A 26,649-nucleotide genomic window follows, 5' to 3' on the forward strand; every position below is an offset into this window, starting at 1 on the left:
ATCTGTTGGAAACGCTGCAAGAACATCGTGAAAAGTTGCTGAATGTTCGTGTTCCTTTAATAGTTACCACGGGGATACCCGAGGAAGATTTGCAGACAATTTTGATGCAATACAGCGTCCTTAAAGATACCATCCTTTCTATGGTAGAGAACTTGGATACCTTGGAGTAATATATCATGCGTGGGGATGATGACGAGGATGGAGCTGTTGAGAACTAACTTCCACAACAAAAAACGGCTCTTTTAGAAGCGACAACGTAAAAGAAAGTCTTGATCAATAGTTTGCATTTTCGTTAACCCTTTATTTTAGGAGGGGGGCGGGGATTCCAGGTTGTACGACTGTTTTGGTCACTGGTCAGTACCTTGTTCTGGAAAATACAAGTACGGAATATTATACACTCAGGACGGCAAGTTCTAGTGTTTCTTCCAATCAAGGGCTAGCGAGCTGCGAGCGTTCACTGAAAATGAGCGAAAAGCAATAATTCACTGCCCACATTGAAAAAGAGTGGAAACACGGGGCGCGAGTAAGCGCGCGTTCAGTTATAGTATCGTTTGGGGACCCGCAAGAAGTTAAAAACAAATGCGTGTGCACTGTGCGCGCATGCCTTCGAAAGCGCAGGTATTAGAGCGGTTACTTGCCAATGCTCGCTGGATACAATTATTGTACTGTGACAGACGTTCTGCAAAGATTTATGCACTCAAAAAGATCATACATTTATTTATTTATTTATTTATTTATTGGCCACAGCCGCCACAGGTCAAGTGGCCTTTCGTGGCTACGCCAGGTTAGTGAGGGTGCACCAGTTACGCCAAGTATTGCCATCATCATTCGCTTCAGTGCGCCAACATCTTGTCGATCGCACGCCGGTACGCCGAAAAATTTTAAAACCCACGCCGAAGATCTTCGGCGTAACCTGAACTAAATGCACCCTGGGCTGTCAGAAGTGTTTCTATAACGTTGTGGTTTGGCACTTTTGGAGCAGAGCTTCATATCACTCGAAACACATGGTGCCTTTGAATCAGAGGTTCGTAAAAAAAATAGGAATGTAATTGTAAGTTCTGCTGCCAGAGCCTTGCTTGAATCAAATTTAGATATTATTTTCATTAAAAGTTTCAAAAAAATACTGTATTGGCAGCGGTGGAATTCGAACCCACGCCATCAAAATGACGGGTGCCTTAAACCAGCGCCTTAGACCACTCGGCCACGCTACCGTCTACACATTAAAAGAGATGACACCTTTGTTTAAGACATGACTTGGCTTACATTTTGTCCTTATTTTCTTTTTTCTACAGTCGGTGGACAAAGTTCTCATGGTGGTACGTGAAGAACCACTGCTAGAGTTTCACTGTAAGCAAATGGACCATTTCGTTGGCCTTCACTTTTCAAACAATTTCCACTTTGCGCTGATGATACACCTTGTGAAGGGTATAGCACTGTTTCTTTAATTACAATTTTTCTAAAATTTGTTGGCGTGTTTGATTTGCTATTGTGTCAGTAGAAGGAGGGCTCTTTTACATGTGTCAACTTGTGCCCAGGATTAGTAATGTTTTCCAAAACTGAGGAACTTAATAAAAGCAGTAACACGAACGCTACGCCTTACAGTTACTGGTCAGTTAAAACTGGTGAAATAGTTTTTATCCACTGAATCTGTTTTCTGCTTATTTTTTGTTGGAGTATATCATCCCCAGGCCACCTCTTCGGCTCGTATTCGCATCCTGAACTTGATGTATAACATGACTAGCAAACGGAAGACAAAGCAGGTATGGAGTGGAAAAGGCTAATTGCAACTTAATGTCGAAAACAAACTGGGATTGCAGTAGATTTTTCTTCATTTGCTCTGTGAGTGGTATGAGGAATTCATGCCACCCTTTCAACTAAGGAGATGCCGGAAAATTTAGTTGTTACAATAATCGTAGAAATTCTCACACGCTTATTGGTCGAGAACCATTGTCAATAAGGTTACGAATCATACAAATGACGTGTCGTGTCACGCAATGCGTGCGCGTGTGATTTTCCGAAAACTTAAATAAAATCATACTTTTATTGTAAAAAACAAATTGACGTCAGTTTTTTAACTAATCACATCTTGGTCACGTGTGTCTTCCCGCGCTTCTTAAAGTTTGTTTTAACTTTGAGTTCCCATTTACTCCTTGTGACATTTTCCTTAGCTCTAATTGGCTTGTTGTTTTTACGAAACGCGCCTCGTTTTGCTGCGTTACCCTCTACATCTCAACATCCGAGTGCATATTCTCCATACTGTCCGGTTTAATCTTCTTAATCTCCTTTGGAACTGAGAAAAAGAAGTTTAAAGCACTTAGGAGCTTATTTAGTTGGCGATCATTTTTTAACTTCTCATGACCTCATTGTTTGATTTAGCTGTGATATCATATGGAGAAATTAGACGCTGGTAATTTTTAGGGGTTCTAAAGTCAATAGCTCTTCACTGTAATTTGTATCGTAACATGTAGGATGTCACTGCAGTCTGTTGAAATGACACTTGATACAGTCAGCGTAAGGGAACTAATGGCATTTCAATTTCCTTGCAGTCGTGGTTCTTTTATTGTCAACAAAGAAAACCTGGCATATTTGGCTGGTAAGTTAAAGGACTGACAAATTACTTACTGCAGAGGAATGGCAATGTTAAACTTGGCAAAGTCGCCAAAGATTTCTGTTTCTTGATAAAACTCCCCCAAAGTTTCTATTTTCGACTTTGTAATCCGTTTTGTATTACTTCCTCCCCAGTTATCCTTTTTCATTCGGGGTTAATCATTGCTTCTTTTGTATTCTTTTTCCTCTCATACCGAACTAATATTTTCATTCCCATTCAAGCTTAAGTTCGTTTTGTTCTATGCAAAAGTTGTCTTGCAAAGGTTCTGTGAATTGCAAAAGTCCTGAAAAGTTGGTAGAACTTATGTTCTTTTGAATAAAACCTCGAAAATACCTTGTCATAGAAAAAATAAAGGCATCTGAGCTGAAGGTAGTCCATGACGCGTATAGGCGCCTTTTTTTCGGGAGTGGGGAGAAGGGAAAACTACTCATTAGAAAGTTTAATCACATTTAGTTTTCTAACTTGACTACGGAAGATTGTTTGACTTTGATTCTTCGTAGCTTTGTTACCCGTATCTGAGGAAGTTCGCTCTAGCCTGCGCCTGGATGCCCAAAAAAGAGCCCGACAGCCCCACCCTGAATTTTCCAGGCAAACTTGACGGCAGTATCTCCGGAAGCGTAACGTCCTTGAATACGGAGCACCAAGTGTCCATAGTGATTACAGTTGATGACAGTACTAGTGACGAGGCCTTTGTTTGCCCCTCGGAATGTCGAAACATGCTCTTGGATCCAAGCATTGTGAACGACAATCAGACTCAAGCTTTGCTGCTGACCGCCCTGGTAAGGTTGTTTGGATAATTTCGGAATGACGTCCCTCGGGGTGAACTGAATTACAACCACTTTCAATTGAGTTTCGAAAAGTGTTTCGGGATTGCTTTGGTTTTGCTTCATAGAAACGTTCAATCGATCGTCAAGAAACCGACATAACGAAATCACACAGATCAATCAGAACAGAGGTTATTTCATTATTGTTAAAGAAGGATTTGTTGAAATATTACTCGTTTTCCCGCAATGGAAGTCCATTGAAGGGTGACTGAGCAGGGCTGTTGGTGGCATTCGGAAAGTGTATACACAGAGTTTTTGTAGGAGGTCAAACGAGCTGTATGTGTGGGCGAGTTTCCGCTAACAGAGAGACCCTAGTTTTATTGATTCAAGTTGTTGGTTTCTTGATAGGCAATGCTGCTTGAGCACGTCACTGGAGATGTAGAGTCACGGTATTTGTACCAGGTATTAGCGGAGGCTAGCTTGGTATTCCCTGGAGTTTTCCCTGTCATGTGAGTACTCTAATTATTAAATAGTCCTTATCAGCTGCTCATATGCATTTCCAAGGCACACTAGAACGTCGCTAACCCTTTATTTTCATACTTGTAATTTTACGATATTAGAGCGTTTCCCAGCGAATAAGTCATGAGAAATACATCTTGATATGACACCAAATTTTCTACACTAATTCAAAAGGTATTCCAAGCTGGCGAGCGATGTGAGTGCGTAGGAGGTCCGCGAAAGGTTTTTAGTGTCAGACCCCTCACAGACCTCGCGCATGCTTTACCGGCCACCCATGCTGCAACCATAACGAAAGCCTTCTCGCAGGCTCTAATCATCAGCTTTCCCAAATTAGCTACTGCCTGTTATCTACCAATTGTTTCATTTGCCCGCTAACGAATCTCGAAACTAAAAACTAGTTACCTAGTTTATTTTTTGTTTTTGATAGAGTAGTTAATTACCACCCCACATAATAGAGAAGAGAAAAACATTCTAGCTAATTTTTTTTTTGTTCTTGTGCAGTTATAATCTCTTAGACTCGGATCTATCCATTGTGCTCGGCCATTCTGATGATGTAGCCACTCTGAAAGCGATACAGACAATCGTACATTCAATGAGCGCTGTAAAGCTAAACGACGATCCTGTTATGAAGTCAAGCTATCTATCAAGTAAGTGAAAATCAAAGTACAGCTGAACTGTATGCAATGACGTTTAATTTCCAGGTGATGTGGAACTAAGAGGTACAAAAAATAATTTTAATTATAGGTCATGAAGTCTCTGTTTTTAATGTGAGGAAGTTATTTGTTTTTCCCGCGTAAACATGATGGCTTCGTGTACGACTTTAATTCCTCGTCTTCCAAGGCGTAAAAGAAAACAAAGACTAATTTGTCTGCGTTTTTGCTCTTTCAGCATTTGGATTTTCCGGATTCAGTCGCTTCACGAAGTTTAAGGTAGGCATTTTGTACTGCTGCGATTTTGCTCACAGTGACCTTTGTGTTTAAGATTAGCTTTGAAACTACTTTTAAGGGTCTTACAAGATGTAGTTCATTTCCAGTGATCGTGGAAACGAAAAAATGCGAATCTCCCTCGAGAATTCAAACCTCAGACCTTCACATTTCGCAGTCCTATGGTTTACCACCGAGACACAGAGAACTCTATGTTGAGCTAGGCAATTAGAAGGTTCACATTAAACAAGGGTCCTGTATTTTGCTAGGATCTAGACCTTTGTGCGGGTAAAAAATCCATGTTATTAATTTTCGCAGGAGCAAAGCGGTCAGGCAAGCCGTGCGCAGCTCTTTGTAAAGTTCTTGGAAGCTGTAGTAGAGGTGTATGGTGTACCCCTGACCGATCAAAAAACACAGCGTTCAGGTTCCGTGGCGTCTGTCAAACCAATACTTCTCAGCTCTAGCACTGAGGACCTGAGGGTGGCGTCTTCCTCGTCTTCTCTGTCTTCTTCCCTTAGTTCTCTGTCTGGTGCTGCACCCGGTAAGCACCTTTTTATTCCGTTGCCGTTCAAGCGCTCATCTTCGTCATGCCGGGCGAAAAAGGCCGATAGGGAATCTCCGAAATTCCGACGGAACTGGTCCACCAGGGGAACACGAAGTCCCTCCACTGGGAAAGTTATGAAGTGATTAGTTTGTCAAAAATCTGTGGGGTGTTACGGGCCAAGGTGCGAGACAGGGGATCCATATCATCGAGGGCAACAAATACTAAACGACAAGTGTTAAGGAGAATTTGCATATTGGCTTAAGGCCTGAAAACGAGTTTGAAAGAGTTGGCTGGATATACCACGAGCCCTGTTCGACTCGGATTCATTTGTCTTGCAAGCCGAAGTTCTACGTGGACTCCTCCTTCCAAGAGGTTTAATTTTCATCCTGACATTATGCAGGAGTAACCGAGAGAAACCAAACAGTGCACTTAAAATGCATTTTTGGCTCGCTTTGAGTTTTCTACCTTATTGATACTAACTTCTGCATGACTTCATTTTGCTATTTCAGAAAAATCACGAGATCGAGTTCCCTCGAAATATCGGTTGACGCAAAAAATAGCAACGCAAAATTTTATGTCCTGTTACAAAATAATTTTCAAGTCCTTACTTCACTTAGGATACGGTCCACAATTTGTGTCACAAGCACCGTCAATTTCTTTAAACGGGCCTTTAGGAGGTTGACTGTTGTTCGTGATCAAAAACGATCATTTTGTCCGTACTGTTCAGTATAGTGTTTTTGTGGGCACAGTTAAAAGCCGTGGGAAACTAAAACGATAGTATCGAATTCTCGCTTTTCGCCAAAACTAGTTCCATTTACCACCACTTTTTGCCCAATTTTTCGCAAAATTTTATTCTCGCATATTCCATTTTTAGCGAGAAAATGAGTGACTGCGAAAAATTGGTAGGTTTTCCGTTCATTGATTTTTGTCTAATGCGACATTTCTCAGAACTTGAGAGTTCTGTTTACTCAAGAGTTCAATTCAAAACTGACCGCTGTACTGGTATGGCGTTGTTGAAGTAGATAACTCTTGGAGCATTGGTTGCCATACCCATTCCGACTTAGGTACTCTCCGATTTCCAGAGTAGATTACTCGACACAACGACACGACATCACCATTATATAATTCCGCGCGTTCTATCTCTTTAATTCCCACGGGTAATTCGCTTGTTACACCTCGTAACAGTCTCTCTTTATTACCAAACAAATATGGTAAGGGGAATACAGCCGGAGAATCGGCACCAGCATTAGCAGCAGATGAAGTAACTTATCTTGCAATTAAACGAATATTATGGGAGTGATTTTAAAGAAAATGACGAACCTGTCGTTCTCAGCTGAGATATTCTGGTGATATTCTCTGATGAGAATATCGCCAACCCCTTATACTCCCACGAGTGACCAAGACAGAATTTCTCCTAACGATATCCATACAAGATCGAGTAGAAAAGTGATGAGAATATACAAAAATAACAATTAGGGGATTTAGTTGATCCAATACCAAATTCACATTATAAGAATTGTATGGTAGAAAGAAAGGAGAATTGCTAATGAGATCTTGGGAGCGAGAGGCGGTTGACGCTATAATTTATTTGTAAATATTACTATCCCTTGGAATGCAAATGCCTTTATAATACTGGCGCCACACTGGTTTGTGGACGCGATATGAACATGAAAGCGGATGAAACCTTGTTTTAGAAATTGTACAATCTTTAATTAGAGTTGTAAATAAAGTCATTGAAATTTGCAACATTGTATTGTGTTTTATACAAAGCAGTTTTGTTTTTGTTCACAAGGGTATATATAATACGATGTGCGCGCACTATCAAGGCTGATTTTCACGAACTACGGAGTCAATTTTTTTTAGTTTTGCTGGTGTGTGCGTGCGCTTCTCACGGGCGACAGGAAGCATGCAAGCGTTTTGCGACCAGGTTTCCTAAATGTTGCAGCAGGCATGCTATCGTTATTCGTGCAAAAGAACCGGCCCTGGTTGCTAGAAGTTTGAGAAACGCTAGCCAGTGGATAAATCTGTATCCGGTGGAGAGCGAAGTACGTTTTGCTATCACTTATCCGCTGGATAGTGATTTATCCGTTAGTTAGCGTCATCCGCCTTTTGTACAACTGGGTCCTGATGAAAAGAAGTAATTTGTATCCCAGGGCCCGGTTGTTCAGAGAGCGGTTAATGCTATCCAACGGATAAATCGCTACCCGGCGCATGAGTGATACCAAAACGTAGTGCGCTATCAACCGGAGAAAGATTTATCTAGTGGATGGCGTTATCCATCCTTCGAACAACCGGGGCCAGAATGTGACTAAAAGGTGAGACAATAGCCTAGTTCACCAGATATCTACTCAATATCTTGGAGACAGGTAACACAGACGTAGAAAAGAAACACCGACAAAATAAGGCGCGCGCACTTAAAATCACAACGCATTGCCAAGTATGTTGCTATCAAACTTTATGTCACATTCACAAAATAACACGTCGAGTGTTTTCCTTCCAGTTAAGGTTAATACTAAAATGGGAAACTATTTTACGGCGATATTTTCAGACAAATCAGTAGAAAACGATACGAAAATGGACAAAAGGGTTGAAAGTGAAGAATCAGATCAAATACCCTCTGTTGCAATCGATACAAAGCCTGCTCCAAGTATTGTTTCGTTTCAGTCTGAACTGGAGTTTAGGGTAAGGGGTTCATTCGCCACGGTTGATTTCGACGGGGATGACGAATCCTCGTCGTCTGGGACATTCTTGTTTGATTCGGAAGACGAGTGAGAGGTCTCCCAACTACAATCCACCAATAAGATCACTGACATCGTTTCTTATGTGACCAATCAGAACACAAGAGATTGTAATCAATATCGTTTTTCCCGCGTTTTCAAATTCTGCATTTGTTCGTAGTTTCTTGATGGAGGGGGAAACGCCGAAGAAGGTTTTGCAAAGTGATCGTTGCTTTATTTGTTCCACTTCAGTTGAGAAAAAAGAAAAAATTTATGTTTTTGGAAAAAGTTCTTTTGATTTTCCTGCGATTATTAGTTCCTGTCTGGATGTGAAAGGGAGCTGCTATTCAGCGACCAGCGAGTTGTCAGTTTGTAAAGCTTGTTACCGACGATTGATGAAGTTCAAAAAGGCCTTTGATCATCTTGAAGAACTCAAAGATGAATTGAGGGGAATCTTCAAGGATCGCGAACTTCCCAGAACGAGGCGCTTATTGAACGTTGAGAGCGACGGTGGAGAAATCCAAGCTTCGTGCCGTGGGAAAATGATGATTGGTCGAAATCCTGAATGGAATGCAGTTCGAATGTGAACAGCCTTTTCTGGGGGAGTTATTCGCTTGGCGTGACGACTCCGGAAATGGCTGCAAAGCAGTCTTATAGAGGAAGCAAGTCAGCCACTACGGAAGCACAAAACGAGCTCCTAATGATAGCAGGAACACCTCCCGCTACCAACTGATGGGATAGTGCTAGTACTTTAGTAGAGTCTCAAAAAATCCAGCGCTAGTTGTAACGAAAATGATGTTTCCCAAACGCGTAAAGATCAGAGGATTGAAAAGAATTGTTCTACAGCACAGTCTTCCAGTTCTGCTTCTTCATGGAACAGTACATCCAACTGCAAATAATACGCCGAGAGGAAAAGCTCGGAGAGTGTATGCAACATGCAGAAAGGTGTAGGTTCCGATTTAAAAATTACAAAATTACCCTGCAGTAAGAAACTGGTGCAAAGCCCTGGGGCCATTCACTTTGGGGTTAACTGAAGTGTGCATGGGGGACAACTCGCATAGAGGATATTTGTCTGACGCTCGATACTCTTTCGCCTCTTAAAAAAAGCATTAAGAACGAAGCTTTTCCATAAATTTCTGAAACTATACATTTGAATGATGAGTTGCAGCAAATTTTAATCTGATTATCAAAGAAAAATAGCATCCAATATTTATTTCCTTAATTGTTTCCCTTTGAGTTGTTTGTCCCCTTAGGTGTCTCCATTGATGGCGTGTAAATGGTAGCGTGGCCGAGTGGTCTAAGGCGCTGGTTTTAGGCACCAGTCGTTTCAATGGCGTGGGTTCGAATCCCACCGTTGCCAATATAGTTTCACTTTTTACATAAGTTTTCTGTACCAATCGCATAACTTAGTGAAGGAAAACCAATGCATGCAATCGTTGATTACTATCAACATTTTAAATATTAAGTTATTCTGACAAAGTTATTACTTCTCTGTTCTAGACCATTTATCCCTCCGTTCAAGGGACAATTTGGGAAATGTGGGTAACGTAACCGAGTTACTGGAGACAGTCCTTGACTGCTTCATTAAGGTGGCTTATGACACTCTCTCTCTCTTTTTCTTTTAAATTTTATGAATGAGGGATTGTATGGGTAAACGTTTTTGTCAGACTCCAATGATAACGTCTCATAACTAGAGTTATTTATGCACGTATTAGTAAGATAAACAAACTTGGTAACATAAAAGATTTGGGAGGTTTTCGACAGATAGTCGATGCGAAGTAGACATTTATGTTATTCGAAAAAAAAAAGTCTTTTAAGTCTCTTTTGTAGCGACAAACGGTTCTGCCCACAAAAAAGCGTTGTTTGTCTTTGAACCGTAATTATTGGAAACCCGCAATACATATATTGCTCTAAATCATTCTGAATACTAGTTACACCTACCAGGCATGAAAAGTGGAAGCAACAAAAAGCAAACTGTCAAGGAACCTCAATTCCTTTTTATGATTTGCTTTTGGTCAACTCCAAATACTTAAGTGGTAACATCTGAGTGCGTTTGTTTTTGGAGGGGGTGGGGGTGGGGGGTTGAAGAGGGGGGCTGACGAGGAATTATCGATCAAGGTCCATTTCTGAGCAAATGCGTTCCTACCCCTCCCCTGATAAAACAACGGTCAACTGATAACAAGATAGGGTTGTCGATGGGTTAGGGAGGGGTAGGTGTGCAGTTTCTTAGACACTGATGTTGAACCTGAAAATGTAATCTCTGACGTTTGAGTGACATGGGAACGAACTAGTCAGAAATTAATATTCTGACGTCACGTTGAAGAGGTTCGAGTGGCATCGCGGTAGTTTCGGATTATTTAAGCGTTTCGCGGGAAATTAAGTCATTCTAGGTCGGTCAGTCTTAGGTTTTACCACTTTCTTTTTTCTTGTTTAATGTAATTTTGTTTACAACTCTCTGTAAAATGTCACAACTTTCATTGAATTTTCTGTGTGATTAGTAGTGTATTTAGGTCTATTTTAATTACCCTTTCCTCTGGGTACAGTGCTGCTGTATTAGATGAGGAATACGTTTCCACATATTTTTTGGCCACTTCTAAAGAGTGTTTTTTTTAGTGGTTTTTCGTATCTGGCGTAGCACAGGCTATTTTGTATAACCCTTTAGTTTCAGTAAATACTTCCAGTACATTGTAGATTCTAGTAGGATGCGTATACTACAAGGCTGGCTGACTCATCCTAAATAAACTTTCACATTGAATATCTTGCCTGAGTGAAGTCTGAATTATACATTCTCTGCCTTTGTTGTCCACTGAGGTCACGTTTCAAGCGTACATGGTCCCAACATCTCTTGACTTTGTCTATCTTATTGGATATGTCTTAATGATTTTGTTATCTTTCAGGCCAGTGCCACAGGAGGGCTGGGTTCTGTAAAGGCAGAAGTGATGGCAGATACTGCAGTAGCTTTGGCGTCAGCTAAAATGCAAATTGTGTCACGCAAGGTCATTGGAAGGCTCGACTCAGAAACACAATCTCCTTCGGTGACTTGATTTGATCATTGTAGATATGAAAACTCGACGTAAAATTCTCTAACTATTTGTCAGAACCGGCTTACTAGACTGTTCCATCCGTGAATAGAGCAGGCTGTTCTAATAGATGACAGAAATGGTTCTATCGATTTGGTAGAATTTGTCCCCTAGTTCTTTCCAAGGTGCAGACTGGGGGTCAAATTTAACTAAATCGCTCTGAGGACGACTCAGTTTTTTCGCCCTCACGTGGGCTACTCTAGGAAGAGGCCAGAGTTTTGACTACAAAATACCACAGATTTGACAACAGCCAATTTCAAAACTGCTACTCATTGAAAACGCATCAGACTGTGCAAGACGTACACGTGTTCATAATTATAGAGTTGACTTCTGCTATCCATTTACGTTGGTAAAAAGGAATTCTTTTTATTCAACCAGACCGTCTAAATGAAAAGATACCTTATAGGTAAAAAATATTTAGGATTATTTTGTTATTGACTAGGGTTTGTCTCCAGAAGGCTAAGTATCCAGTTTCCTCAAACGCTTTATTTTCCACCCATATTGCCCTCAGCTAATCAGCAAGACCTTCATTTCTCCCACTGTCCGTCTTGAACAACACCTCATGTTGGACGATATTGCTATCTTGACAAGATATCTGCTTTTGCTTTCCATCAACGACCGTCTTGACGGTAAGGAGCTTCTTTTGATAACAGTAGTTTGTCTTACATCCGTTCCCCAACACAAATAGGGCAATTTTCAATGGAATGTCAAAAGTAGTCCTGGAGTACATTGGTTTTTACTTTATACTGCACTGTGATTTTTTTTGAAAATTTAGGTAAAAATGTGTAGTTAAGTTGGCAGCGGTGGGATTCGAACCCACGCCATCGAAATGACTGGTGCCTTAAACCAGCGCCATAGACCACTCGGCCACGCTACCATTTACACGCTGTTTGGGCAACATTTTAGGATAATAAAAAACAGCCTTTCTTTGTTTAGACAATCGTCTGTTTTTTTTGTTTTATGCCACTTGATGAACAAATCGCTCTGATACCCTCGTTCTTTATTTGTTTGTTTATAGTTGCCAGTCATATCTCATACTTTTAATATATCAACAACGGTTGAAATGGTAAATTGGCCATCGTTACGATTATAAAAGCTGACGTTTCGAGCGTTAGCCGTTCGCCGGAGCGAATAGAGGAATTGTGGGTTGTGTGTGCTTTTAAAGGCAGAACATGGAGCTATGTGATTGGTGGGAACATGGCAACGAGAAAAGCACGAATAAATTAGTGGAATGAAAAGCGTTCGTTGACACCTGTGGGATTTAGACTGCCAGTTTGAAAGATGAGCTTTTGTTAAAGAGTTTTACGGCTTTCCGTGCTACCTAAGTGTAAGGAAAGACCGCAGATTGCCATATGTTGCTTAGAATGATTAGGTAAATTAAAATGTCAAGCGACTGGTTTCGATGTGTCCTTGTCATTCCTCTCCACGTCACGAAGGTGTTCTCGGAATCGGTCACCTAGTCTTCTGCCTGTTTCGCCGATGTAAATCGTTTTGCAATAAGTGCAAGTTATGCAATAGATTACATGACCAACCAGGCACTTTTAAATGCGCTCGTGCACGATACAAAACGTGTCCTTTCATCCACAACACTGAGAAAATATCGGGACCCAAACGATCCTCCGCCAATGTAATCTATTGCATAACTTGCTGACTTATTGCAGAAAGATTTACATCGGCAAAACAGCAAAGAGATGACGAAAGTCGAGGAATTCATCAGCAAGAGTGCGTTACCTTGATTTGATACCAAATTCTCCTGAAGTGTGGCAATTTGAAGATAGACTTTTTTCCTTTTTTGTTTTAAACTATATGCCATCTAATCATTTCACTCTCAACTACTGAAAGGCATCTCAAAAGTGAAGACACCAGATGTTAAGGCTTTTAAAGCAACCTACCAACGCAGGTACACGCTGAGAGACTGGGAAGGAGAATCACTGAGCATGACCGTCATGGAGACAGTTACTGACCTTTTACTTGAAATAATGGAGGTAACTCATCATCTCATATCTTTTTACGAACGTAAATAAGACTCAACGTTTGGCCTTTTCAACGTCTTAAAGAGTTTTAAATGGACATGTAAACGTGGGGGCTTATACCCAAGGGGGACTTATATCTGTAGGGGCTTATATTCGTAAGGGCTTATATCCGTGGGGGCTTATATTCCTGGGGGTTTATATCCGTGGGGGCTTATGTCAGTGGAGGCTTATGTCAGTGGGGGCTTATGCCCGTGGGGGATTACGTCCGTAGCGGGGCTTATAATCTATGGGGAGCTTATATCCAAGGGGGCCCGGAATGAAAAAGTGTTGATTAAACGAGGTCAGATATTAAACACAAAGGCGCGGTATATAAGGAAGTCTTCCCTGGGAAGATCTAGGCTCATTTGTCACTCACCGTTGACGTATGCGGGTCAAATTTAAATGCTGCTAGACGAACAAAAGGAGCTAATGAGATATCTATTGTTTACTTCCACCAGCATGGTGGCATGAGGTAACGTGAGAACCACCTACTTCGATCTCAAATTTACCGCCACAAATAAAGACAGTTTCCATTGGAGAAAGGAAATACAAATCTCAAAAATTCTTGTATTGTGATGAAGACATAAAAAACAATTTTGAGGAATGCGCCCGCTGTTCACTGCTTTGGAGTAGCTGTAGCTCAAGCTGACTTGACTCTAAGAGTTCTACATCACACGAAGGTTGATTCACAAATGGTCCAGTGGGACCTAAGGCTCCTTTTATAGCGCGCCTTCGTGTTTAAAGTGGTAGCAGCAAGTTTGTTGTTCTGAAAAAAAAATTTAACAATGTAGGCGTGGTTTTAGCACTCTTTCATTTCATAATAAACGAGCTACCTAACTCGTGAACCAATCACTGCAAGCGTTAATTCTGATCCAACATTTTTCATATTTTTTGTTTGTTATATTGAGTTGCTTGAAGGACACGACGGAATGCACATGGCTGTAGAAGTGGACAGAACTTGCTTTAAAGTAAGTGCGATTTTCATCAAGAAAGTTCAGCTGAGTCCTTTTCGGTTTAGCAGTTTTGAAAAGGCGCCCAGCCTTGTCCATGTGTGAATTTAAAAAGAAATTGAACTGGCAGCGGTGGGATTCAAACCCACGCCATTGAAATGACTGGTGCCTAAAACCAGCGCCTTAGACCACTCGGCCACGCTACCTCTTACGCTATTGTTAAATACCATTAGTCAGACAGTTTGGTGGGGTACTCACCAGGGTGCATTCCGCATAGACCCCACGCCGAAGTTACGCCGAGGGCTTTGAAAATGTACGCCGAATAGGCCACAATTCTACGCCGTTGGTAGCATACGCCAATAATTGCCCCCGGGCCCAGATCTTTTGCCGCCGCGCCGCCGCTAAGAGAGGCGGGTAAGAGAAATCCTGGAGACTAGTTTGTTGAAGGGATGTCCATGCTGGCTATCAGGAGCAAAAACATTTACTTTTCATCTTTATGTGTTCAGTGATGGTGCTTTATTTTATATAGTCATCGCTAGAAATCGAGGACATAAGAGCCGGCTAATATTGATTCAGGAACGTTTTCGCTTATCGTTGACAAGGAACTATGAATTTCCGTTGTTATCAGTCATCACTTCGGTGCCCTATAATTTTAGAAACAATATTGTTCATAGAAACAGGTAATATTCAAGGTGTGCACCTTAATTTTCGCACAGTATGCATTAAATACATATACTATCGTGCTTCGCTTGAACAATTTTGCATTTGCTAACTTGTCAAGAAATATACATCTTTTAATCTTTGCGTTCCGGCTTTTAGCCTTTCACAGGTAAATGAGCTACAGGAACTATAGATCCACTTCACATGACTTAGTAGACAGAAGTTGGTAATTAGGTATACAGCGTAGACCAATAAATGTCCAAATTCCTGAAGCAAAGCAACCAATTGCTTGCCTCTTTATATAATTTGTCAATCTATGTTCTTAAATTTTAGGAATCGTCATGTCAAACAGATGACGATCTGCGTTGGCACAGAATACACACATATTGTCTTACTTATCTGCCAGAAAAGGACAGCGACCTGAATACGAATCTATTTGATCCACGACTTTCCGGCGAGACTGAATAATGCTTCTCATATCCTGAAAAGAAAGCATTTCGTCCGTGGGAGCGGATCACATCATCTCCTCTCAAATACAGGCTGACACTTTTCATGAATGATATCATGGCACTTCTGTAAGAGGGTAAACACCAGTTCAGTTTCGTTCTTCTGAAAAGTTGCCGAGCACAATCGGGATAGTCCTACTCAAGATACTACATAACAAAACTTATATTAAAGTGCCTATAACACTTATTTTTTTTTCTATTCTACATCAAAATGTAATGACTCTTAAACATGTTTTCGCAATATTTGTGGTATTTTTTTCCTTTTCTGAATTTTTTATCTAGCTCTATAATCCGCAGTTAAAATGTCTGGCCGAGCAAAGAGGGACTAAGCGCCGTGACGTCACGGTAGTAACCATGCGTTCTTATTGTACAAACGAGTGCTCCATGCTCCATAATTAGTAATTTCTCTGAATTTTTAATTATTTTTAATGATTTTTAAAGATTGTAAACAATAGATTTCACAGGCCAAGTCTATCAGAGAAGCAAAGTGAGTTACTACCGTGACGTCACGAGTATTTGAGTACCAGTACTCTTTCACGCGACCATAGAGATACGAGATACCTAAGTTCCATACAAATTCGGACTTTTATCGCCTCCTAAAATAACACAGACGCATCAGAATCACTCACAAATCTTACCAGACACCCTCTACAGGCTTCTATTTTTATAATTTAATGCAAAAAAATAGGTTTCTTAGGCACTTTAAGACCCCTATTAGCATAAATACAATCAACTGTCACTCTTGAGTCCAAACCATATACTGCAGTGTTCCCAAACACAATCTAACAGAACAACTGAGCCACTCACCTCATAAATGGACTTCTTTGTTGATTTCTCTTTAGGTCTCCTTGGTGCACCAACCTCTGTGTCATCTTCATAATCTTCCTCTTAACCTCTACTGAATAGAAGTCGTCTCTACCACACTTCTCAAATTCATCAGACTCAAAGTCAAGACCAAAGATATCTTGGGCTTCCAACAAAGCACTATGAATGAACAAGACAGAAACGCTATCATTGAACTCAGAAAAGCAAAGCTAAAACAAAACACCATGAAGAGGAAATTGTTCACAATTGTTTCACTCGCAACAGTTTCCTTTCATGACATAATGGTATGGAAAAATGTTACTTACGCAAAGTTAAAACCATTTCAATACAAACCGAATGGAAATAACAAGTCCTCTCTAAAAATTACGAAGCAGTGCTCTCAATAAAAATTTCCAAACTACTTACAAATCTTGAAGAGTTCCTGGAATTCTCCTTCTTTCCCTTTTTGTAAGCCTATTAATAGGATTCCCATCCTCAAATTACAAACAGCTGATGAGAAACTTCGTAACACCTTATCCCGTCTAGAACCCTTCGCTGTTTCACCCCGGAAAGCTGCTTAATCCACTGATTTTTCTGTCCTCTCAATTCGAAGATTGCACGTTAGCCACAGTTCAACCGATGTTAGTGTTAAATCCAAATGTAACTCCGCTTAGGATTACAAAGACTGCTCAGATTACCAGTTCTCTAACAATGCAGTAGTCTCCCTCGCAGCCGCTCAGTTTTGGATGTCACGCAACGCTCCCCCAAGAAAACGTGTCTTCAATAGTATCTTCAATAGGTACCTACAATTACAATTTATCTAAGCTCCTTTGTAATCTTCTAGAGCCACATGTCCCGTGTGAATACAACGTCCGCGACACGTTTTCTTTAGTACATGAAATCAACCAGTTATCAACCTCAGGGAAGTTCATGGTATCTTTCGATGTTGAGAGTTTGTTCACTAGTATACCTCTTGATGAACGCATTAATCTGGCGATCAGATACATTTATCAAGGTAACCCTGGTCTTAAGATAAACGCCGCTGACCTAAAAGCGCTTTTTACCTTCGCAACAGCTGAGACTGGTTTCTTGTTTAAGGGTGTGTTTTATGATCAAATAGATGGGTTGCCATGGGGTCCCCACTTGCTCCAATACTTGCAAACCTCTTTATGGGACATCATGAAAAAAACTGGCTAGATAACTATTCATTCTCTGAAGTTCTGTTCTACAGACGTTATGTTGATGACACCTTTTGTTTGTTCAATAGCGAGGAGGACGCGCTCATGTTCTTTGATTATATCAACGCCAGGCATCCTAGTATTCGTTTCACAGTGGAAAAGGAAATCGATAAGAAATTATCGTTTCTAGATATATTGTTAGACAACAATCATACATCCATCGTCACCAGTGTATATCGCAAGAAGACGTTTACTGGTCTTCTTACTAATTACTTCAGCTTCGCCCCTTTGATTTACAAATTAGGTTTAGTCAGAACGTTGATTGACAGAGCATATAAGATCAATAATTCCTGGGTTGGTTTTCATCTGGATGTCAAGAAACTTATTTTCTTGCTACGGAAAAATTGTTTTCCATCTTGGGTCATAGACAAGATCATTAACAGGTGTCTAGCGAAGAAAAATAATCCTTCTCCTACTGGGCAGAACGCCTCTTCTAACTCCGGTAAACCTTCTGCGCACTATTATAAACTTCCCTATGTTGGTCGGTTTTCGAACATCGCTCAGACTAAGTTAAGACAACTACTCAAACGTTATTGTAGAGCTGATTTAGATGTTAAGTTAGTCTTCAGTACGTTTAAACTCAGAAACATGTTCAGTGTGAAAGATTCAGTACCGCTAGGTCTACGTTCGCGTGTCATATATAAATTTTCATGTGCTGGCTGTAATGTCAGTTATATTGGTGAGACCACTCGCCACATTTGTACACGAGTTCGTGAGCACCACTTGTCGGACAAAACTTCGCATATTTACAAGCACCTGCAATCATCAAGGGCTTGTCTTGACTCTTGTGATACTGAATGTTTCACGATCTTAGATTCTGCCGCTTCAAAATACCAAATTAAGATCAAAGAGGCATTGCATATTAAGTGGGAAAAACCTATCCTTAATCAGCAATTAAAACATCTAGAATCGTCTCTTTCCTTGGTCTTTTAATTTATTTTTATTATTTATTTATTTAATTCTTTTTTGATCTAGTCAAGTACGCGCTATTTACATTTTTCGCGTTTTTAACATTCAAATGTAGCGTAAGCCCTGACACGTAGTTTGTAACGTACCTTAATATAAATTCAAATGTACAACAGTTAAATGCTCATTTGCAACTGAAGATGACATGAGAATGTCGAAACATGTCTTGTAAATTTAAACTCATAGTTGTTGTTTGTTTTTCGAGAGTTATTGTCACTATGCTGTCTTTACGACCAATCACATTCCAGAAAATCTGAATGACGTAAGGTTTCACGCGAAAATGTGGATGTGGCAGATGATCTAGCTATCATGTCGGGAGAAACACTGAAGAAATTTGTCAATGAGAGCTCAAAATGTTTCACATGTTCATCGTTGTGTCCTGGTAAAGATAGAGTATATATTTTTGGGAAAACTTCTCACAATTTCGTTGAAATTATAGAATCTACGCTTAACATAGACGTCGACTGCTACGCCAACGACACGAACGCTGGATTGTTTGAGAGGTTGTTAAAGTTTCAGTGAGCAACTGAGAAAGTAGAAGAAGCTAAAAACTGAACTGAAACTCTTTATTCGCACTACTTCAAGAGGTTACTACAGATTATAAAAGTCAGAATATATAAGAAACAGTAAATTACATCAATAATCAAAACGAAATACAAGACGCATTTCAATCGAGGCCAAGGGCTAAACGCTTGCTTCGACCTACAGATGGAGATCAGAAGGAAACCTGAAAAAAATGTATTTATTCCGACTCTTTCGGAAAATAACAAATCTTACAAATCTTACTTGTTTATCTCGTAAGTAAACGATGGTAAATTAATACCCGAAGCGCTTTCCGAGCTGCCCGATTCTTCTCCCTCTGCTTTCACGCTTATAAAACAGGAAACGAGCAAAAGGAGGAAGGTGTGGCTGTTTTGACTAGCCATTTGACGAAGTTCAATCTGCTCCTTGTTCGACAATTTACATATCAAAACAAAGCAAATTTGTTCCTCTCTTTTATTTTGGCGGTACATTTTCAATTTGCGCTTGCGTAAAAGAGAAATCGCCCAAGACTCCTTGCTCGGTCTTGTTTTGACCACGAACGCCTTCTTAATTTTGACTGACCCGCTCGGGAAAAGGTGAAAATGACGAGGGAAAAACTTTACTTTGTAGTACGAAAATACATAAAATGGAAAGCCATGATATTATAGTTCAATATTTCGGTGGTACATTGTTAACTTTTTATACAGAGAGTCGGCAAGATGAAGGGCTCGTCGGCTCCGACGAAGAGCTAACGCTCGAAACGTCAGCTTTTGTAATCATTACGGTGGCCAATTTACCATTTCAACTTTGTTGATATATCCAAATTATTTCGTTACTCCCACCGACGCAGCCCCAAACAGTTTCTTTCGAAACTATCAGCCTTTTTATCAAGATGATATAACATCCAAAAATCGCACTCGATTTGAGTGGGCCGATGAAGTGGGCGTGGTCACGAAGTTCAGTAAGAGACTATTTGTACCCCATGAGTTTGATATGACTGAATTTTAAGCTGCTTCTCTAACTAGTAACTTAAACCTGCATTGCTCGAGAATAAATTTATTCCCCGAAGATTTAATTCCGTCAAATCAAAAAGATAGTAGTAAATAAATCGAGTACGGAAGGCACTTAAAAAAAATCTAAAATAGCATTACGTATTTCCTTCCAAAAGAAAAACCATAAAAACTTTACATAATGATACTCCAATGGGGAAAACTTTTTTATCATACTTGAGGTGCGATATGATACCTTGTTCAAATATGTTTGGTGTTACAAAAATATCTTTCGAAAAAAGTACCCAATGTGTGCTTAGGCAATCATAGGGATCACTTAAGGAAATAATTTACTTTCAATTTTCTTGGCTTCATTGACTAATAGCTGTCGAAAAGACAATTTAGGAAATTTTGCTTATTTTGACTGCTTAACAATTCGCTTTTCGAAAAATAAAGTTCTTGAAGTTTGTTCTCTGTCAAATTTCAACTCTGCATTATAAACTGTTCTGTTCCATGTTATATATTACAAACTCTTTGACGAGATGCTCGCGACAATGGCGGATTACCACCAGTTTATCTCGAAGATCTCTTTCACAAATGGAGTCATTTTCAATTAAGGAAGGGGGGGCGATTGAAATAAACAAGCTTTCCTCAGTCCCAGTACCTTCTGATGCAGAGAGTTTACTTGACTCATGGCTCTTTAGGTGTAGTAGACTTTGGCCACTTTCCAAAATCAAAACTCACGTTGTCGCCAATTAGCATGAACGAGGCCCACTTAGAAATGTCTTCAAAGCCGTTATTCCTCATCCACTTTCTGGCCTCGTAAAGAGATTCACTGGCACTTTCACCACGGAACAAATGTTCGTAAAAACAACCCATGAATTTCTCTGTGGCTCTGTCATCCAAGGCCCATCGTGCCGCCAACACTGAGCGAGCACCGGATCCTATGAACGCTCGAGCGATTCCAATAACTCCCTCAGCTCTAATCTGTCCACGAGCACTGTGACAACAGCTAAGCACCACCAGTTTAGCTCGCAGCTTAGTTTGTGAGATGTCCGCCATCGTCAAAAGGTAGGCTTCTTCTCGTGGAATAAAGGGTGTTGAGCGCTTAGGAGAAAGAAGAATCTCTCCTCTTTCGGCATCTCCATGTGCAGCAAGATGAATTAGACTCACTGAGTTAATCGCTTGAAGTACAGCCTCCTTTGTTGCATGGTGTGCAGTCAGAGGTGTTACGCCAAGAAGTCTTCCAATCATCTCTGCCTCATTTCTTGCACATGGCAATGGTGCTATTGTCCTGCGTCTTCCGTTGTAAATCACCTCTCCAACCTCAGGGTCACCTACTATCAATGCTCCGGCCTGACCGTGATACTCTGGGGGGCTCTCCTGAATAATCTTGAGAGTCGTTAAAGAGGGAACGATACGGATCCTAGCCGTCTCCGAGAAATACTTGCCTCCTTCTTCACGTAAGGCTGCAAATGGAACTTGGTACATACAGGAATCGGGGACAATTATGACCTCGGACTCCTTCAGTAAATCAGCCACAGGAGCGATGATTATCTTGTGGCATAAGTGAAGATTCGCTTTAATAACTTTAACAGCATCGTCGTCACGCTTCAGGGCGCAATTTTCATGGACAAGCGACATTGACTCGGTATCGTCAAACGATCGATCTTCGCATTTCTCTTCGGGTAAAATGCCAAGGAAACTTCTTGAGAAAAACTCATCTAAGGAAGGGACTAGTCCAGTCACCTCGCTTGGGCGAAGATTCACTTTTCTTTTTAAAAAAAGAATGGCTCTCGTTGCTTTGAAAACCCAAAACCGAACAGATTCTTCATCAATCGAAATATACAAGCATGCACAGTCTCCTTCTCTTGGAATAACATTCTGAATGCCACACCACGTTTCTGGACTGCCTGTAATCTGCTCTTTTAAAGAGTATTGAGTCGCCATCAAGTCGGCCAAGCCTCTTGCCCGTCTTAGTTCCTCGACATAAAGAGCGTCTTCGGGCTTCGCACCGGAAGAAAGCAACTGACTGAGCATCTTGTAGGGAAAGGTGCCGTGCTTCTCTAAAAGTGACGTTTTAAGCTCATCGTTTTCTTTAAGGGAACTTCGTAAAGTGTCGAACTTTTCAATGCTTTGAAATAGGTACGAAAACGCGGCTTTAAAATCAACTTCTGATACTTTCAACATCGTTAGGAAACAAAGGCATTTGAACTCGTTGAAAATGTCCTTAATATCTCTACTGAGTCGGAGAGCCTTCCTGGAGTATTTTTCGGCCATGTCATATTTACCAATGGAGTGGAAACATGATCCCAAGTGTGCGTAACTGACTACCTCTCCTAGTCTGCTGCCAGCCTCTATCGAAGTTGCAAGTGCTCTTTCATGATATTCCTTAGACTTCTCATACAAACCCCGCTGATGAGCGATTATTCCAAGATTTGTTAAATCTTTCGTTTCTCTTATTCGGTCACCGTCTTTCCTTCTAATTGCCATTGCTCTTTCAAGACATTTGTCGGCCTCCCCAAATTTACCAAGAGACAAATAAAGTTGCGATAAGTTTCCGTAGATGTCTGCTTCTCCATCTCTGCCGCCAACAGCTTTTCTGATAGCGAGTGCTTTCTCCAGGTACTCTCGGGCCTTGTCGTATTGACCAAGCGATGTGAACAACGTTCCTAAGTTTCCGTAGATTGCTGCTTCTCCATCTCTGTCGCCAACAGCTTTTTTGATAGCGAGTGCTTTCTCCAGATACTCCCGGGCCTTGTCGTATTGACTAAGTGATATGAACAACGTTCCTAAGTTTCCGTAGCTTGCTGCTTCTCCATCTCTGTCGCCAACAGCTTTTTTGATAGCGAGTGCTTTCTCCAGATACTCTCGGGCCTTGTCGTATTGACCAAGCGATCGGAACAACGTACCTATGTTTCCGTAGTTTGCTGCTTCTCCATCTCTGTCGCCAACAGCTTTTTTGATAGCGAGTGCTTTCTCCAGATACTCACGGGCCTTCTCGTATTGACCAAGCGATCGGAACAACGTTCCTAAGTTTCCGTAGTTTGCTGCTTCTCCATTTCTGTCGCCAACAGCTTTTTTGATAGCGAGTGCTTTCTCCAGATACTCTCGGGCCTTGTCGTATTGACCAAGCGATTGGAACAATGTTCCTAAGTTTCCGTAGATTGTTGCTTCTCCATCTCTGTCGCCAACAGCTTTTTTGATAGCGAGTGCTTTCTCCAGATACTCACGGGCCTTGTCGTATTGACCAAGCGATCGGAACAACGTTCCTAAGTTTCCGTAGTTTGCTGCTTCTCCATTTCTGTCGCCAACAGCTTTTTTGATAGCGAGTGCTTTCTCCAGATACTCTCGGGCCTTGTCGTATTGACCAAGCGATTGGAACAATGTTCCTAAGTTTCCATAGATTGCTGCTTCTCCATCTCTGTCGCCAACAGCTGTTTTGATAGCGAGTGCTTTCTCCAGATACTCTCGGGCCTTGTCGTATTGACTAAGCGATATGAACAACGTTCCTAAGTTTCCGTAGCTTGTTGCCTCTCCATCTCTGTCGCCAACAGCTTTTTTGATAGCGAGTGCTTTCTCCAGATACTCTCGGGCCTTGTCGTATTGACCAAGCGATCGGAACAACGTTCCTAAGTTTCCGTAGCTTGCTGCTTCTCCATTTCTGTCGCCAACAGCTTTTTTGATAGCGAGCGCTTTCTCCAGATACTCTCGGGCCTTGTCGTATTGACCAAGCGATTGGAACAATATTCCTAAGTTTCCGTAGTTTGCTGCTTCTCCATTTCTTTCGCCAACAGCTTTTTTGATAGCGAGTGCTTTCTCCAGATACTCTCGGGCCTTGTCGTATTGACCAAGCGATCGGAACAATATTCCTAAGTTTGCGTAGATTGCTGCTTCTCCATCTCTGTCGCTAACAGCTTTTTTGATAGCGAGTGCTTTCTCCAGATACTCTCGGGCCTTGTCGTATTGACCAAGCGATATGAACAACGTTCCTAAGTTTCCGTAGCTTCTTGCTTCTCCATCTCTGTCGCCAACAGCTGTTTTGATAGCGAGTGCTTTCTCCAGATACTCTCGGGCCTTGTCGTATTGACGAAGCGATACGAACAACGTTCCTAAGTTTCCGTAGTTTGCTGCTTCTCCATCTCTGTCGCCAACAGCTTTTTTGATAGCGAGTGCTTTCTCCAGATACTCTCGGGCCTTGTCGTATTGACCAAGCGATCGGAACAACGTTCCTAAGTTTCCGTAGTTTGCTGCTTCTCCATCTCTGTCGCCAACAGCTTTTTTGATAGCGAGTGCTTTCTCCAGATACTCTCGGGCCCTGTCGCATTGACCAAGCGATCGGAACAACGTTCCTAAGTTTCCGTAGTTTGCTGCTTCTCCATTTCTGTCGCCAACAGCTTTTTTGATAGCGAGTGCTTTCTCCAGATACTCTCGGGCCTTGTCGTATTGACCAAGCGATTGGAACAACGTTCCTAAGTTTCCGTAGTTTTCTGCTTCTCCATTTCTGTCGCCAACAGCTCTTTTGATAGCGAGTGCTTTCTCCAGATACTCTCGGGCCTTGTCGTATTGACCAAGCGATCGGAACAATATTCCTAAGTTTGCGTAGATTGCTGCTTCTCCATCTCTGTCGCCAACAGCTTTTTTGATAACGAGTGCTTTCTCCAGATACTCTCGGGCCTTGTCGTATTGACCAAGCGATCGGAACAACGTTCCTAAGTTTCCGTAGTTTGCTGCTTCTCCATTTCTGTCGCCAACAGCTTTTGTGATAGCGAGTGCTTTCTCCAGATACTCTCGGGCCTTGTCGTATTGACCAAGCGATCGGAACAATATTCCTAAGTTTGCGTAGTTTGCTGCTTCTCCATCTCTGTCGCCAACAGCTGTTTTGATAGCGAGTGCTTTCTCCAGATACTCTCGGGCCTTGTCGTATTGACTAAGCGATATGAACAACGTTCCTAAGTTTCCGTAGTTTGCTGCTTCTCCATCTCTGTCGCCAACAGCTTTTTTGATAGCGAGTGCTTTCTCCAGATACTCTCGGGCCTTGTCGTATTGACCAAGCGATCGGAACAACGTTCCTAAGTTTCCGTAGTTTGCTGCTTCTCCATTTCTGTCGCCAACAGCTTTTTTGATAGCGAGTGCTTTTTCCAGATACTCTCGGGCCTTGTCGTATAGACCAAGCGACATGAACAATGTTCCTAAGTTTCCGTAGATTGTTGCTTCTCCATCTCTGTCGCCAACAGCTTTTTTAATAGCGAGTGCTTTCTCCAGATACTCTCGGGCCTTGCCATATTGACCAAGCGCTATGAACAATATTCCTAAGTTTGCGTAGATTGTTGCTATTCCATCTCTGTCGCCAACAGCTTTTTTGATAGCGAGTGCTTTCTCCAGATACTCTCGGGCCTTGTCGTATTGACCAAGCGATCGGAACAATATTCCTAAGTTTCCGTAGTTTGCTGCTTCTCCATCTCTGTTGCCAACAGCTGTTTTGATAGCGAGTGCTTTCTCCAGATACTCTCGGGCCTTGTCATATTGACCAAGCGACATGAACAATATTCCTAAGCTTCCGTAGATTGTTGCTTCTCCATCTCTGTCGCCAACAGCTCTTTTGATAGCGAGTGCTTTCTCCAGATACTCTCGGGCCTTGTCATACTGACCAAGCGACATGAACAATGTTCCTAAGTTTTCGTAGATTGTTGCTTCTCCATCTATGTCGCCAACAGCTCTTTTGATAGCGAGTGCTTTCTCCAGATACTCTCGGGCCTTGTGGTATTGACCAAGCGATCGGAACAATGTTCCTAAGTTTGCGTAGCTTGTTGCTTCTCCATCTCTGTCGCCAACAGCTTTTTTGATAGCGAGTGCTTTCTCCAGATACTCTCGGGCCTTGTTATGTTGACTAAGCGACTTGAATAATGTTCCCAGTTCGTTGTAGCATTCTGCTTCTTCTTTTACATTGGCAGATGCTTTCATGATGTTTTTTGCCGTCTCATAAAATTTTATTGCTTCCTTAAGATTGTTTTGAGCTCGAAGTATTCTACCAAGAACTAAATTTAGGCAACCTTTATGGAAGTTGTCATCAGAGTCCTGAGACAAGAGTAATACTTTGGACACCACCTTTCTCCTTAAATTTAAAATGCTTTTATGAAGTAATTTCGAAACTGGACTTTTCTTGCTTAAATTTCCATTGTTTAGTAGAACTGAACATTCTTCGCATAATAGAATGGCTCTTCTAACGAAACCAGTGTTGAGAAGGAAAGTGGCGACAGCTAAACCTATGTTGATAGCTAACGTGACAAAATCTTCTCCTGTGTTGTCCATCACAGGTCTCTTCGCTGTTATTGAGAAAAAAAATGCGGAGAGTTAACTACTACACATCTGAGGCGAATAATTTAAAATCGAAAAGTTCAAACTACGCCCAGATGGCCATTCTCTTCCTCCCTTCCCCCGTAAAGCAATGGGGAGCTTTAGCAACGTCGTGTCAATTTCTAACTTTTGGTTTTTTTAACTCTTTCGAGGTTATTCCGATGTGTTTTACTTGGAAAATGCTGGCGAATTATTCAGGGACTATATCACTACGAATGGCGCTAAAGTAAGGAAAAAGAAAGAAAAATTAACCGTCATGCGCTCACGTTCTCGAGAAAACCTAAAGTTTGGTTATTTCACAATGTTGTCTTGCCGAGAGCGGCAAAGAAATGTACCAAAATGTTAAACGGACGTGCAGGGCGATTGTTTTTGCTCATTAAGCCTATTGTTTTCTGCCGTTCTCGTTGCCGTCGCCGTCGCCGTCGTCGTTGCTAAAGCTCCCTAATGAAAAATTACGCATGTTCGGCAACTTCGTACGGTTTCAACGCGA

The 26,649-nt window shown here is 41.4% G+C and overlaps 2 protein-coding genes and 4 non-coding genes across 6 annotated transcripts; 2 read left to right on the forward strand and 4 right to left on the reverse strand.

Annotated features, from left to right (window-relative positions):
* Window positions 1-1,129: 1,129 nt before the first annotated feature.
* On the reverse strand, window positions 1,130-1,211 carry Trnal-aag (transfer RNA leucine (anticodon AAG)). The gene has a single exon. It is a non-coding gene; the product is annotated as a tRNA-Leu (tRNA).
* A 522-nt stretch (window positions 1,212-1,733) lies between these two features.
* LOC148718024 (uncharacterized) lies at window positions 1,734-5,565 on the forward strand. Its single transcript, XM_088742439.1, has 6 exons — window positions 1,734-1,760; window positions 3,109-3,387; window positions 3,781-3,881; window positions 4,393-4,538; window positions 4,780-4,820; window positions 5,133-5,565. The coding sequence occupies exons 1-6, from the start codon at window positions 1,734-1,736 to the stop codon at window positions 5,499-5,501; spliced, it is 963 nt and encodes a 320-aa protein (XP_088598565.1). The 3' UTR covers window positions 5,502-5,565.
* A 3,788-nt stretch (window positions 5,566-9,353) lies between these two features.
* Trnal-uag (transfer RNA leucine (anticodon UAG)) lies at window positions 9,354-9,435 on the forward strand. Its single transcript has one exon. It is a non-coding gene; the product is annotated as a tRNA-Leu (tRNA).
* A 2,515-nt stretch (window positions 9,436-11,950) lies between these two features.
* On the reverse strand, window positions 11,951-12,032 carry Trnal-aag (transfer RNA leucine (anticodon AAG)). The gene has a single exon. It is a non-coding gene; the product is annotated as a tRNA-Leu (tRNA).
* A 2,209-nt stretch (window positions 12,033-14,241) lies between these two features.
* On the reverse strand, window positions 14,242-14,323 carry Trnal-uag (transfer RNA leucine (anticodon UAG)). Its single transcript has one exon. It is a non-coding gene; the product is annotated as a tRNA-Leu (tRNA).
* Window positions 14,324-18,843: 4,520 nt separating this feature from the next.
* Window positions 18,844-26,122, reverse strand: LOC148718028 (uncharacterized). Its single transcript, XM_088742440.1, has 2 exons — window positions 22,539-26,122; window positions 18,844-22,058 (listed from the first exon to the last, which is right to left on the reverse strand). The coding sequence occupies exons 1-2, from the start codon at window positions 26,112-26,114 to the stop codon at window positions 20,493-20,495; spliced, it is 5,142 nt and encodes a 1,713-aa protein (XP_088598566.1). The 5' UTR covers window positions 26,115-26,122; the 3' UTR covers window positions 18,844-20,492.
* Window positions 26,123-26,649: the final 527 nt, after the last annotated feature.

This window comes from Stylophora pistillata, chromosome 13, assembly GCF_964205215.1.
Source record: "Stylophora pistillata chromosome 13, jaStyPist1.2, whole genome shotgun sequence".
In the NCBI taxonomy this organism is placed as follows: Eukaryota; Metazoa; Cnidaria; class Anthozoa; order Scleractinia; family Pocilloporidae; genus Stylophora; species Stylophora pistillata.

Coding starts and splice junctions, on each gene's coding strand:
- LOC148718024 (XM_088742439.1), top strand. CDS start 1,734: ATGACTAGCAAACGGAAGACAAAGCAG. Junction 1,761..3,108: donor GCAAACGGAAGACAAAGCAG/GTATGGAGTGGA, acceptor GATTCTTCGTAG/CTTTGTTACCCGTATCTGAG. Junction 4,539..4,779: donor GAAGTCAAGCTATCTATCAA/GTAAGTGAAAAT, acceptor TTGCTCTTTCAG/CATTTGGATTTTCCGGATTC.
- LOC148718028 (XM_088742440.1), bottom strand. CDS start 26,114: ATGGACAACACAGGAGAAGATTTTGTCACGTTAGCTATCAACATAGGT. Junction 22,059..22,538: donor CCCGGGAGTATCTGGAGAAA/GCACTCGCTATC, acceptor TACTCCAGGAAG/GCTCTCCGACTCAGTAGAGA.